The sequence below is a fragment of the Callospermophilus lateralis genome, chromosome 8 (assembly GCF_048772815.1).
Source record: "Callospermophilus lateralis isolate mCalLat2 chromosome 8, mCalLat2.hap1, whole genome shotgun sequence".
Classification (NCBI taxonomy): domain Eukaryota; kingdom Metazoa; phylum Chordata; class Mammalia; order Rodentia; family Sciuridae; genus Callospermophilus; species Callospermophilus lateralis.
In genome coordinates this window covers 94,920,548-94,935,799 of record NC_135312.1, presented here as the reverse complement: position 1 = coordinate 94,935,799, position 15,252 = coordinate 94,920,548, and the positions used below count along the sequence as shown (strand labels likewise).

Below are 15,252 nucleotides of genomic sequence, written 5' to 3'. Positions count from 1 at the left end.
ACTTTGTTGATAAATTTTTTCTAGTATTATGTCTCGTTTCTGATACACAATATTTCTCATTACTGATTAAAATTCAAGAGAAGACCAAGGAAATTTTGAAGAAATTTCTTATAAAAATAATTACTGATTTTTCAAGAGAGTCATTTATCTTTAGTCTAAATGTATCCATTTTTAATATTTTATACTATAATCTTTAAACTTTAATTGTAAATTGAAAAAATCCAGAGATTTATTTTACTACAAGTTTCAAATTAATAAACTGAATTATAGCTATAAAAATGGAATGTACATCTAAATGGGCTTGTGTTAATAAGTACACACTATCCAGAACAAAGAAGATAAAAATTTAACTATATACTATAAAGTCTACAAGCAGAATAGTATGTTTAGCTTTGGATACAAAAACAAATACTATGAAATAAATTCACAAATAGAAGGTAGTTCCTATGTAACTTCAAAGGACAGTAGTAACCATGAAGGTAAATAAAATTCAAACACACCTAGAACATTCATCCTTACAAGAAAAGAAAGAAAAAATAAAAAGAAATCATAGTAAAAGGGAAAATAGTAAGTAGGCAGAAGGTAGGACATTTTAGGTTCATTTAAGAAGGACATTTTAAGAAAAAAGAGTTGTCTACTACTGAAACAAACAAAAAAAAACTTAGCAGTAGTTGAGTTCCTCATAACAAGAAGTGTTCAAGCAGAAATATCTAATGCACTTTTTTCTACAATATTCACTCAGCAATAAAGCTATAGGACACAGTAGATCTAAGAGAACTTTAACCTTACAACAATGGGTTCAGTGACATTAAAACCTGGAAAAGAGATAAAATAGCCACTTTTCAACTTACCTTTTTTTCCTCCTGCAACATTATTATTTCATAAAATCTTGGGATAAATGAACAATAATTTTCCTGTTGATCTTTCTTGATATTAATATTTTCACAATATAATGTCTTTTCCCTTTGGAAAATTCAGATAGCAAATTATAATTCTCAGTTTTAAACATATAAACATTTATATAAGCAAAAAGAATACAGTAACATTTCCTAGGTTAGAAGTATGTGATAAGACCAATAGGTTAAATTAGACTAACATATTTGAAATTTTGTAAAAATTTTTTTTATTTGTTCTGCTTTTTCCAATTCAAAACATTATTATAAACCTGTTTCAATGATTCCAAAAACAAAATGAGATGTGAGTTGCATCATGACTTAAAATACAAAGCTATCAACAAAAGTTGCCTATATTCTATTTATCATAAAAAGTCTTTAAAATTCCAAATTCCTAGGGATTTCAATTACTTATAAAATAATATTTATATCATACAACAATCTAGAAAGTGACTTAAAGACCTTTGAGAATGAAATGGAAGTTTATTTTCATTGAAAATTAAACAACCTCAAGAATGGACTAAGGAGTGATTAATAATAGTTCAAGCCTTGGAGACTGACAGCCTGATAGAAATCCTAGCATTGCCACCTATTAGCTGTATTACCTATGTAAATCACCTAACTTTTCTAAGCTTCATATTCTTCATCTTTAATTTGAAATACTAATAGCCAATTCTCATGAATGAAAGGATTAAAATAGAAAATATATGTAAAATGCTTAGTGCCACACATTGTCCATAATAAGCCCACAATAACTGCCAGCTATAATTGTTTCAAAAGTTATATTAAAACAGGCTATACTGACTATACTGGTTTTTCTATTTCTTAAATAGAATTTTAAAAGAATATGATATCCAAAATTTCTAACAAACTATACTAAACATATAAAGATTGAAATTAGATAACAGAAAAACATAAAAAAGTTAAAATTTCATAATATTTGTCATTATTTTCTTTGTTCAGTAGTGTTAATTTAAATGTTCATTTACCAACCCAGCTCACTATTAAATACTCACTTTTTCAATGAATTTATTTGCTCAAAATTCAACAAATGAACTTGTTTTCAAAACCTCAAGTGTGTTTATCAATCACAAATATAAACTTGAGATATCAGAATTGTCAGATACCATTTAGGTCTGTGTGTTTCCCAAAATGAAACCTATAGGCTTATCTTTCCATTTAGGTGACTCCTTATTATCTCCTTATTATTTCCTCTTTGGTTCTCTATCAAGAATTTCATAATAATTCTGACTCAACCAAAAAAAACAAAAAGTAAAAAAAAAAAGTAGAAAATGTCAATTGCCAGAATGGAACAAAGACAACTCCAAATAAAAAGATACAGTGAAGGCAAGCAAATTATGAAAATAATGAAATAACTGAAGCAGTAGGAATGCAATGTACAAGAATTCATGCATGTAAGCAAAAGTAAAAAAAACACAAATGAAAGAAGAGGAGAAATAGAGAAAAAAATATCAAAGAAAGAAATATCACAAAACAGGGAGAACAGAAATGGGACAAGTTTGGGGAAAAGAACGGGCAGGGAAAACTTTTAAGCAAAGGTCCATTTAAGAAGGACATTTTAAGAAAAAAGAGTTGTCTACTACTGAAACAACAACAACAAAAAAAAACTTAGAAGTAGTTGAGTTCCTTATAACAAGAAGTGTTCAAGCAGAAATATTTAATACAGTTTTTAGTGTTGCTTTAAACCTCAATGAGAGAGCAGGGAAGGAAGAAAGGGCAAACCAGCCAATCTGGGAGAAGAAAAGGATATGATGAAAATATCCAACAACAAAAGTTTATGTTAAAAATGGAATGATCAGAGTTAGAATAGTCTGTAGACCTAATCTTGTTTAGAAGAATGAAAATAAAGTTAAACTACAGTAGGCCAAATATGCATGCTTAGTTTCCAGTGGGTTTTTTTTAATTTTTATTTTTTTAATTTATATATGGCAGCAGAATGTGTTACAATTCTTATTACACATATAGGGCACAATATTTCATATCTCTGGTTGTATACAAAGTATATTCACACCAATTCCTGTCTTCATACATGTACTTTGGATAATAATAATCATCACACGCCACCATCATTTCTAACCCCATGCCCCCTAACTTCCTCTCCAACCCCTCTGCCCTGGGTAGTGTTTCTCTATTCTTCCCATGCTCCCACTCCCTATCCCACTATGAATAAACCTCCTTATATTAAAAAAAAAATAAACATTGGGCATTTGGTTTTTTGGGATTGGCTAACTTAGCATTATCTTCTCTAACTCCATCCATTTACCTGCAAATGCCATGATTTTATTCTCTTTTATTTCTGAGTAATATTCCATTCTATATATATATGCCACTTTTTATCCATATATCTAAGGATAAAAGCATCTAGGTTGGTTCCAAAGTTTAGCTATTGTGAATTGTGCTGCTATAAACATGGATGTAACTGTCTCCCTGTAGTATGCGGTTTTTAAGTCCTTTGGGTATAGACCAAGGAAAGGGATAGCTGGGTCAAATGGTGGTTCCATTCCCAATTTTCCAAGAAATCTCCATACTGATTTCCATATTGGCTGCACCAATTTGCAGTCCCATCAGCAGTGTATAAGTGTACCTTTTTCCCCACATCCTCACTAACACTTATTGTTGTTTGTCTTCATAATAGCTACCATTCTGATTGGAGTGAAATGAAATCTTTGAGTGGTTTTGATTTTCATTTCTCTAATTGCTAGTGATGAGGAACATGTTTTCATATGTTTGTTGATTGATTGTATATCATCTTCTGAGAAGTGTCTGTTCAGGTCCTTGGCCCATTTATTCATTGAGTTATTTGTTTTTGTGGTGCTTAGCTTTTTGAGTTCTTTATATACCCTAGAGATTAGTGCTCTATCTGATGTGTGAGGTGTAAAAATTTGCTCCCAAGATGTAGGCTCTCTATTCACCTCACATATTGTTTCTTTTGCTGAGAAGAAACTTTTTAGTTTGAGTCCATTCCATTTATTAATTCTTCATTTTAATTCTTGCATCAAAGGAGTCTTATTAAGGAAGTTGGGGCCTGATCCCACATGATGAAGATTAGGGTCTACTTTTTCTTCTATTAGACACAGGGTCTCTAGTTTTATTCCTAAGTCCTTGATCCATTTTGAGTTTTGTGCATTGTGAGAGATAGGGGTTTAATTTCATTTTGTTGCATATGGATTTCCAGGTTTCCCAGCACCATTTGTTGAGAGGCTTATCTTTTCTCCAATGTATGTTTTTGGCACATTTGTCTAATATAAGATAATTGTAATTTTGTGGGTTATTCTTTGTGTCCTCTATTCTGTACCATTGGTTTACCAGTTTGTTTTGGTACCAATACCATGCTGTTTTTGTTACTATTGCTCTGTAGTATCAATAAACTTAAAGATAAGAATCATATGATCATATCAATAGATGCAGAAAAAGCATTTGACAAAATACAGTATCCCATTATGTTCAAAGCACTAGAAAAAATAGGGATAACAGGAACATATCTCAACATCATAAAGGCTATCTATGCTAAGCCCCAGGCCAACATCATTCTAAATGGAGAAAAATTTAAAGTATTCCTGTTAAAAACTGGAATAATACAGGGATGCCCTCTTTCACCACTTCTATTTAACATAGTTCTTAAAACACTGGCCAGAGCAATTAGACAGATGAAAGAAATGAAAGAGATACACATAGAAAAAGAGGAAATCAAATTGGTACTATTTGCTGATAATATGATTCTATACCTAGAAGACCCTAAAAGTTCCACCAGAAAACTTCTAGAACTAGTAAATGAATACAGCAAAGTAGCAGGATATAAGATCAACACCTATAAATCAAAAGCATTTCTGTATATCAGTGATAAATCCTCAGAAAGGAAAACTACCCCATTTAAAATATTTAAAATAGCCTCAAAAAATACTTTGGAATCAACTTAACAAAAGAAGTGAAATATCTATATAATGAAAATTACAGAACTCTAAAGAAAGAAGTCAAAGAAGACCTTAGAAGATGGAAAGATCTATGTTGCTCTTGGATAGGCAGAATTAATATTATCAAAATGACCATACTTCCTAAAGCATTATACAGATTTAATGCAATTCCAATCAAAATACCAATGGCATTCTTCAAAGAAATAGAAAAAGCAATCATGAAATTCATCTGAAAAAATAAGAGACCCAGAATAGCTAAAGCAATCCTTAGCAAAAAGGATGAAGCAGTTTCCAGTGTTATTACTAAAAAATAAATAAATAAAAAATACACACGTACCATTTATGTTAGGAAAGTAAAAAACTCAAAAGGACAATGGGCTAGAGTATAAATTCCCAAAAACAAAGGCGTTGTTTTATTCCTTTTATTCTTAATTATTAGGTTCAGTATGATGCACAATAAATATTCAAACTATGTTTGTTCAGTGAATGAACTATAGTAGGAAAGTCTAAAGAAATAGCTATGTCCATTGCTGGGACACAGAGATGTCTGACTGTTTCAAGCAAAGCAATTGAATAGGTAATCAATATGGGTCTTTTCAGGAGAAAACTTGTGCTCTCAGAAAAAGAAGTAAGGAAAAATTAAGTTGGAATCTGTTTTAAAAATTAATCACAGGAAGAAATAACAGAATATGAGAACAACATGATGGTTGATCATTTTGCCTTCCATAGTAGTATAAAACAAAGATAAAGTTATTTTACCAGAAATTTAGTAATTAATCTTTGTAAACCCTGAACTTAATGTTATAGATCTGATTCACAGTGAATGAAAATGCTTTTTAAAACCATATAATAGTCAAAAGAATGAAGATCAGAGCCAGGGATAACCTGGGGAATCCCTGGGTCATCATCTGACTTTTCATCTAATTTAAAATTAAGCACAGTATATGTTAGTACTTAGATATGACATGAGCTGTGTAATCAAACTGGCCTCACTTAAGTCCAGCTCTATCATGTAAATGGCCACATGATCTTGAATATGTTATTTATCCTCTCTGATCCCTGGATTTTTCACTGACAAAATATACATATAACAATAGTAACCACAGAGACTTGTTAAGATTAAATGAGGTAACACACATAAAATAAGTGGCACAGGATCTGACTCATTAAAACAAATCAATAGTTTTAAATAGGTTATTCCAAAATATAATATTTCTTTGAGTTCTTCATATTAATTTACCTTTCTAAACCAAATAGCCTAGTCTAAATTAGATCAATTTATACTCAAGAACTACATTAAAGACACACTTTTTTCACACATATACTTACTGGATTATATCATACTCTCCAGGGCCAGGACCAGACACTTTAGGTAACTCTAGTCTTCCTGTAGAGTTGCCAAAATGTATGCCTTTGTATTTCAAAGTTGCATTGGAAACACCCTAAAAAAAAACAAAAGTAAAGATGAGACATAGTTTAAATATGTTCTCAAACAAGGTTCAAATTTTACTTAAGTCCAAATCTAAAGCAAGGGTAGCCTTGGTCAAAAGGGTTCCATTGGTAAATGCTATGTTCTTTGACAGATCCCAAGCTAAGTTGTCACTAAGGTGCCCCATTCTATTCCTGCATCAGCCAGAATTCTCAGAGAAATACCTCAAACATATATCCTCAACCAATTTGAATAGCTGTGCTCTTGGCAGTAGAGTCAATTCTCTAAATAATAGAGGTCAATGAAATTAGCTTCCCATCTTTAATAAAAGGAAGGGAAAGAATTGTATTATTTAGAGAAAGAAAAAGCCTATTGAAAATTACTTTAATTAAACTGAGAAAATGCAAACATTACCAACAGATATTTGACAATTTCTGACTACCTGGTATTTTAAAATATGTTCAAGTAAACTTTTCAAAGAGTAACAAATAGTAAACAATAAGTTAAAATAATAACTAGTTCATTTTATACTAATGTTTGAGGACAGAATCCGTCTTTTTAATACCAAATAATTTGTAACATGAGAAATCAACCATTATTTTTCCTTTACTTCCACTATAATAAATGCCAAAATTATGCATGAACCATAAAAATTAAAGTACCTGGTTTCTACAGAAACTAAAATAATGAATCACAATGTAATAATAGTAGCATCTCTTGAAGGAATTTTCTCTTGAACTAATACTTCATTAAGCAACCATAAGAATTTTAAAAAAAAAACTAATTTTTAACTAATAGTAGAAGAAACTCTAGTTTATTTTTTTCAATGCATTTAAAAAACTATGTTTATAAAAATACAGCATTAAAACAAGCTTGGATTAGTAAAACAGTATATATTGCATAAAATTAACATAATGTATAGTGTCAAGTATTCTGGTTGATTATTTTAATGCAGTAGAATCAACTTCTGTCAATTATCAATATAAATAATATTAATGAAGTAAATGGCAAATATTAGTGATAAAAAGCATAAATTCAGTTCAAACTCATACCCCTTCACCTAAACCCAAAATTTCAAAAGTACATAAAGTAAGCACAAATTATCAGGCTTAAAAATAGAAAATATCATAGAGTAGTATTGATTTGCATTTCTCTTATTGCTAGAGATGATGAACATTTTTTTTCATACAGTTGTTCAGAATGGCAGCTATTATGAAGACAAACAACAATAAGTGTTGGTGAGGATGTGGGAAAAAAGGTACACTCATACATTGCTGGTGGGACTGCAAATTGGTGCAGCCAATATGGAAGCACTACGGAGATTCCTTGGAAATCGGGGAATAAAACCACCATTTGACCCAGCTATCCATCTCTTCGAACTATACCCAAAGGGCTTAAAAACAGCATACTACAGGGACACAGCCACATCAATGCTTATAGCAGCACAATTCACAATAGCTAAACTGTGGAGCCAACCTAGATGCCCTTCAGCGGATGAATGGATTAAAAAAATGTGGCATATATACACAATGAAATTTTACTCAGCAATAAAAGAGAATAAAATCATGGTATCTGCAGTTTAATGGATGGCATTGGAGAAGATAATGGAAAGTGAAGATAGCCAATCCAAAAAAAAAATGCTGAATGTGTTCTCTGATATAAGGAAACTGACTCATAGTGGGGTAGGGAGGGGGAACATGGGAGGAAAAGATGAATTCTAGATAGGGAAGAGGGGAGGGAAGGAAAGGAAGAAGGCAGGGGATTAGCAAGGATGGTAGAATGTGATGGACATCATTATCCAAAGTACATGTATGAAGACAATAATTGGGTGTCAAGCTACTTTATATACAAACAGAGATATAAAAAATTGTGGTATATATGTGTAATAAGAATTGTAATGCAAAAAAACAAGTACATATATAAATACATGAATTGGCATGAACATACTTTATACAAAGATATGAAAAACTGTGCTCTACATATGTAATAAAAATTGTAATACATTCTGCTGTCATGTATTTAAAAAAATAAAATCAATTAAAAAATAGAAAATATCATTCACATGAGAGACACTTTGAGGAATTTCTATAAGATGCAGAACAATAGAGACTGGAACCAGAAAAGGAATCTACTACATGTGAAACGAACTTCAGTGGAACTCTTATTAACATCCCCAGAAAGACAGAAACTGGAGAAAATGACAGACTCCTGGACTATGAGTAGGTAGCAATCTCTAGTTAGAGAGACACCACTGTAAAGGCTATGGGATTCAACAACAAAATACAAACAGAAGCTGGCATAGCTGGATGTTAGAGCTAAAGGTAAAGAAACACAGAGTCACCAGCTATGTCCAGGTAGGATTCAGACATATATTGGGATGTTTTGGAACTAAAAGCAAACCAATCAGAAGGTGAATGTGAAAACTAATCCACTGTTAATCATGATGACTTTCACCCAGTGAGAAAATATTTGTGTCAAAAGAGTGGCAACACCAAACACTAAGAATTTTCTGTTGACTGAATTTACCTCCTCACACAGACTGGATTTATGCCTGTATTTTTGCAGTATGCAATTATGCTATGAAGAAAAATCTAAAAGAACTGTTTCATTAAAAGCATTGCTACTTTTAAACCCTTCTATTAGAGTATAAGGAAAAAAGGGTATTATCCTCCTTACTTCACCCCAGCTCATCCTGCAGTTTTAGCTGTACTAGAGAACACTGATGGAAATGCCCAGCAGAGAGCACCATCTAGCAAGAGACTGAAAAGCCTGGTGGAGCTACCGCTGTACTCAGTGCAAACAGACTTATTCAAGAGCATGGCTGGGACAGCCCCTGAGGACTTCTAGAAATACTTGGGAAAGGGAACTGTGTGGAAGGCTTGAGGTCCTCTACATTGGTAAGTAGATACAAAAAAAAATTAAAAACCTGATGCTTGACCAATAAACAAACATTATTGTTTGTTGTTATTATTTTCTTCATTACTTGTAATCCAATGAAGCATGAAAGATGTTTTATATAAATAAAAAGGATGAATCCTTATTTCTTTTAGAAATATTTCCAGCATTGTACATGGCTCAGTGTGCTTAGATTATTACCTACAGATTTCTTCTACTGCATTATAACATAAAGAACAGAGAGGTATTTTTCCCTCCTTACTACAGACATTTAGTTTTAATACCATGAGTGATGGATTATTTAGTCCTATAAATCACTATATCAAAGTAAGATATTGCTGTTGTTATTATTATTGTAAGTAGGGATTCTAATTAATACATGATTCTGAAGCTTAACCCCTTCCCTGTCAGATCCTTGAAAGACCATGGCTATGAATAAAAACTTGAATAATTCAAAGAACTATCCCACCAAACTCTGTAAGACATTTATAAACACACACACACACCCACACACACACACACACACACACACACACCACAGTTTTGGGAATCCTAATAATAACCATGATGAATGAAATTAGATGAACATCCAAAAGGTCTAGGGTTGCAGACGCAAATGCTGTAACACATAGCTGAATGGCACACAAAAGTGGCAGAGCCTGACATATTCAGCACAGAAGCAGATACTAGTAGACATATAGTAACACAAACCAGGGCATCCACTGGAGCAGCTGAAAAGCAGCTTATTGCTATAAGGTCAGAGGTGCGTTCAGACTATTACATTCAATAGAACTTGAAGACACAGTACCTCACCACACAACCCTTTCTTTTTGCTAAAACTACACAGGATATTTTGATGATAGAAAGAAAATTTTTGCCATTTATATTGTACTTTATTTTTACTTAGAAATAAAGCAGAATTTCATTAATTGTTCTACATACCTAATATATTTACTGTAGTCTACAGATTTGTCAAAAAAGTCAGTATTTTAAAAGAGCATTGTGTTAAGTCACCTTTTCTATCTTTTTTTTTTTTTAGCCTAAAACATCAAGTTAAGCCTATTTTCCCCCAGTGCTAAGGATCAAATCAAAGGCTTTCTTCATGCTAAGCAAGTACTCTAACACTGAACTATACCCCCAGGCCCATGGTAAGCTTTTATAGTAACTATTTTAACACAGCAATTCAGGACCTTGAGGAGAATTGTGTCAGAGAAGCTTTTTTACAGTTAAATTTACATTAGAGTCAAAGGAAAGATCACATATGTACGCATATATGCATATGTGCATAAATAAACACATAAAAACTCAAGACTTTAGCAAAATCCTTTCTTTGCATACAATAAAATTAATCTCATTTAAACCATGTGAGCTGATGACTACTTAACTCACTAACCTCTATAGTACTCAAGTAAATGAAATTTAATTTAAAAACTTCTTAAAAATATAGACAAAACTGCAGAACAAATTGATACACTCAATTCTAAATCACACCCTCTATTACGTCAAGAAGTGTTGACAGTGCTCACTTCAAGGTCACTGTCAACTTGGAAAGTCATTAGCAAATAAAATATGACTTAATTGAAGCAAACTCAGCATGGAGTTGCATTATTTTAAACGAACGCTATAATAAAATTTGAAGAAGAATTACTAACTGCCACTCTCATTGACAATTAAATGAATAAAGAAGGGACTTTGTAACTTTTACCCCCAATCCTTTCATAATTAAATATGAAAGTAGGATTTGTGAAAAATTAGAATTCCCAAAGAGCATCAATTTAAACACTAATGGACTGCTTTTCAGTTAGGCTGTGCACAGGTAGCTCACAGCATGCTATCATTACTAAATGTCAGTATCATAATTCTAACTGCCAACCTTGCTTGTGAAATCCACCCCTGAAAAAATTTACATCTAACAGTTTCCTGAGTTTTTCTGAAAAATGATAAAAACTAGATTTTATCACTTAAAATATTATACAAGACAATGTATCTTTACAAATTAAATTTTGCTAAAGTTTTTGTAAAACACTTGATTCTATATTTAAGATTCATCAGACTCCTTCAGTAGATGTTACTCACCAGTTAAAGAAGAACCACAATAAATACTCATCTTTTAGATTATTTTCTTTATTTTCTACTAATAATTTACATCTGGAAACCGAGCCCACATATAGTATTACCTCAAAATGCACATAAAGGGCTCCACAGAATTATCAGAAATGTGAATAAGATTTGATTTAACATTACTAAAGTATTACTTTTGCAGTAGTCTGTGAAAAACTGTTATTCTGCAGGAGAAACAGAAGAAAATAAAGCTGTTAGCCACTAAGTTTCACCACCCACCCTCTTATTTCTCTCTCAAGTTCAAGATGGGGATTTCACAAAACATCAAAGTTCAATTCCAATTAAACTTTACTGAATCTTCCTGAATATTAAAAACTGCCTTTAATTCCTATGTTAATCTATGTTTTATGTGTTTTTTTTAAATTAAATTTGGATTCTTATTCTAGGAAGTATAAGCTAGATTGACGCAAAATTACTAAAACAGGTTATCTAATAAATTGGCCCTATTAATATTAATGTTATGTAATAAATTTTCTTCTTCTTTCTGTCTGAATAATTCGTCCAGAAAGAAATCAAGTTTATATATCAAAGTAATGCTTAGTCATACGGGGAAAAGTTTTTATATATCTAAAGAAGCTTGGAGGCACTATTTAGGCCTTCTAATTAATGATACATTATTCCAAATCAAAGAAATCACTTATATAGAAAATATAATTTTAGAGCAAGAACTATATTTTGATATTTAAGTTAAGAGGAATCAGGGAATTACTTAAGTTAAAGCCAAATATTTATGGCTATTGTGAAAACTAAATACTAATTTGAGTATATCAGACTACAGTTTTTCTCAAGAATATTTCTGATAAGGCAATTAAGCAAAAAGAGACTAAATAATTTGACAATGAGCCATTAACTATTAGGTAATGGAATCAAGAAACAAACATAGGCAGCCTGGCTCCATTACACTGCTGCTCATAACTTGTCTTTTACCTTGTAGAGAATATCCTGATATCAGGACCACTGCACTTTTATTGAGTTCACTGTTATTTTTACAAAAATGATCTCTGTTGTTCTCTTAGGCATATCTTAATCAAACATCTAAGATACTTGCCACTGTCTATTGATGAGAACTAATAATTAGTTATTATTAACAGGTGATAGGCTTATCAAGGCCTGAAAGAACATGCCTGACATAGAAAGGGAATGTGAAATATTCTTGAGACTAAAGTCTCATTATCAGAAAGGAGTAGAAACTCTCAGGTGGAAGAAAAAAAATTATTATACAATTTATAAGGTCCCTTACTTTATTTTACCAGAAGTAACCCGTTTCTTCAAAAGTTTCATAGTGTAGAAAGTTCACTAGGTCTTAAAATATTCTCCTACTACCTATATTTGAACAAAAAATATATCATTTCTAATTTTTTACATAATAGGAATCAAAGCATTACAAAAGTTAAATAATATTGTCTTATGTATTTATCTTACCATTCTTTAATTCTTTGTGTGAATTTGAGTTACTAGCTAATAACATTTCATTCAGCCTAAACTTTTTAGTATTTCTTATAAATAAAAAATTCTTTCCATTTCCACTTATTTGGGAATGTCTTAGTTTTCATTAATTTTCATAGAATAGTTTTACTTATAATAAAATTCATGATTGACAATATTTTCCCTCACTTTGATTATATCATCCCACATGTTGTAGTCTGGATATGAGGTGTCCCCAAAAGCTCCTGTGTTAATGCAAGAATGTTCAGCAAGAAATGATTAGATTATGAGAGCTATAACCTAATCAGTGGATTAAACCATTTGGTTGATTAAACATTTGAAAGGACTACTTTACTGTGTGGTAACTGCATGCAGGTGGGGCATGCCTGAAGGAAGTGGGTCAATGAGGGTCAATAATCCCTTGAGGATTATTTCTTATCCCCAGCTCCTCCTTTTCTCTGCTTCCTGGCTACCATGGGGTGAATAGTTTTCCTCCAGCATTTCCCTTCTGCCAGGATGTTCTGCACCACCTCAAGCCCAGCATAATGGAGATGACTGACCATGGATTGAACCACTGAAACAGAGAACTCAAAATAAAATTTTTCACCTCTAAGTTGTTCTTTGTCAAGTATTTTATTCACAGTCACAAAAAGATAACACACTACAGCCATCAGTAGCTCCCAATGTTAATCACTAATCACATCTCTTTGTATTTATCTTAGTAGGAGTTTATTGAGTTTCTTGTATGAGTAGATTAATGTTTTTCATCATATTGGAAATGCTTTCAAGCATTATTTTTTCAATATTCTTTATTCCCTTTCCTCTCTTTCTCCTCTCCTTAAAATTCCCATTATTGCCTATGTTGATATGTTCGACGTCAACCACAGGTCTCTAAAACTATGTATATTCTTCTTCATCCTATTTTCTTTCTGTTCATCAAATTGCATAATATCAACTTACTTGTCTTCAAGTTGATTGATTATTTCCTCTACTAGTTCAAATCTGCTGTTGGATTCCTGTATCAAATTTTTCATTTCCATTATGATCTTTTCAATTCTAAAATTTCTACTTGTTTTCTTTCTCTATAATGTCAATCTCTTCTTTAATGATACTATTTGGTATATACTGTTTTTACACTTTTGTTTAGTTCTTTAGACATAGCTTCTTTTAGTTCTTTGAACATATTTTAAATAGCTGATTTAAAGACTTGGTTTAGTAAGTCCAATGTCCTGGCCTCCTCAATTACAGTTTCTCTTACGGTATATAAGCCATGTTTTAAATCTCAGTGTTTCAAAAATTTTTGTTGAAAACAGTCATGTTTTATAATATAATGTGTCAACTATGAAAATCAGAAATCCATCCTTCCTGAGAGTTTGTTGCTTGTTTTAATGTTTTGCCTGTACTCCTTCTCTAAATTCTGTATTCTCTGCTACATGTACCCATTGATGCCATTTTTTGTTGCATCATCTGTTTTTCATATATTACATAAATTACAATAAAAATATTTTAAGAAAAAAGCTGCTAACAATTTGAAGGATATCATACCCCAAAACTTATCTGTTTATTTTTATGTGGTGCTGAGGATCGAACCCAGTGCCTTACACATGCTAGGCAAGTGTTCTGCCACAGTGAGATTATGTTAGTCTCTTTGTTAGTAAAATAAAGCCATGTGACTGAGCTTTAGCCTTGCTTACAGAAACCTCTCACTCATAATCCTTCATTCACTTCTGCCAGATGAATGTAGATTCCCATATGCATGAGAAAAAGAAATTCAACTGTATGAAGCCACTGAAATTTGAAGTCTATTTCTACTGGAGTTAGTGTTACATGAATTGAAACATATACAATTATAAACTAATTTCCAAACTTTCATTCTGAAATGCATTATACTTACAAATTGAGGTTTGTAGTACGCTGGCCCAAGTGTGGGGTCACTAGCAGGTGGAAAACGTTTTATAATACTTCCATCCTCATTAATATTATAACCATATGACTGTCCACAAGAAGGAATTGAAGGAACATCAACACTTCTGTTAATTGTAGGTGCTCTTGAAATTTTCTTTAAGGAAAACATTTTATGATTTTTCATTCAAAGGCAAGCACAAAGGGAATAAAAAATATATTAAATTTCTAAAAAGGCAACTATTAAATATTGACCTAATAAATAAATAAATCCAAAAATGTTTGCTTAGTAAAAGTAACTTAAAGGAGTGAATTCAAGTCTCCATTATAAACAATGAGAATATATACTATTATTATTGAAGCTGTCATAAGAGGATTCTCTCTCATTTGCAACTTGCTTAGTAAAGCAAAAATTATTAATTCAAAAAGAAAAAAATGCCACACAAACACTATTATAGTACCTGCCATAGAAAAACAAACTTTTTATTTTTCAATAATATTTCCTGACTTCATTCCTTGAAACTCCTGATTTATCTCCATATTACTATTGTCTTGTACAAATACACTAATTATGAAGGCTACATAGCAGGAAAATGTCTACAATATAATGTTGCATGGAAATAGAAACAAAAAATGATTTTAATGATAGTTTGAG

General features: G+C 31.6%; 1 protein-coding gene across 1 annotated transcript in view; it reads right to left on the bottom strand.

Moving 5' to 3' along the window:
* The window catches only part of Stpg2 (sperm tail PG-rich repeat containing 2), a 521,628-nt gene that overhangs the window by 483,897 nt on the left and 22,479 nt on the right, over positions 1–15,252 (bottom strand). The window contains exons 4-6 of the mRNA XM_076864073.1: positions 14,590–14,754; positions 6,155–6,267; positions 852–963 (exon numbers count right to left, since the gene is read on the bottom strand). Of these exons, the coding sequence (XP_076720188.1) occupies positions 852–963; positions 6,155–6,267; positions 14,590–14,754 (390 nt within the window). The remainder of the gene's footprint in view (positions 1–851; positions 964–6,154; positions 6,268–14,589; positions 14,755–15,252) is intronic.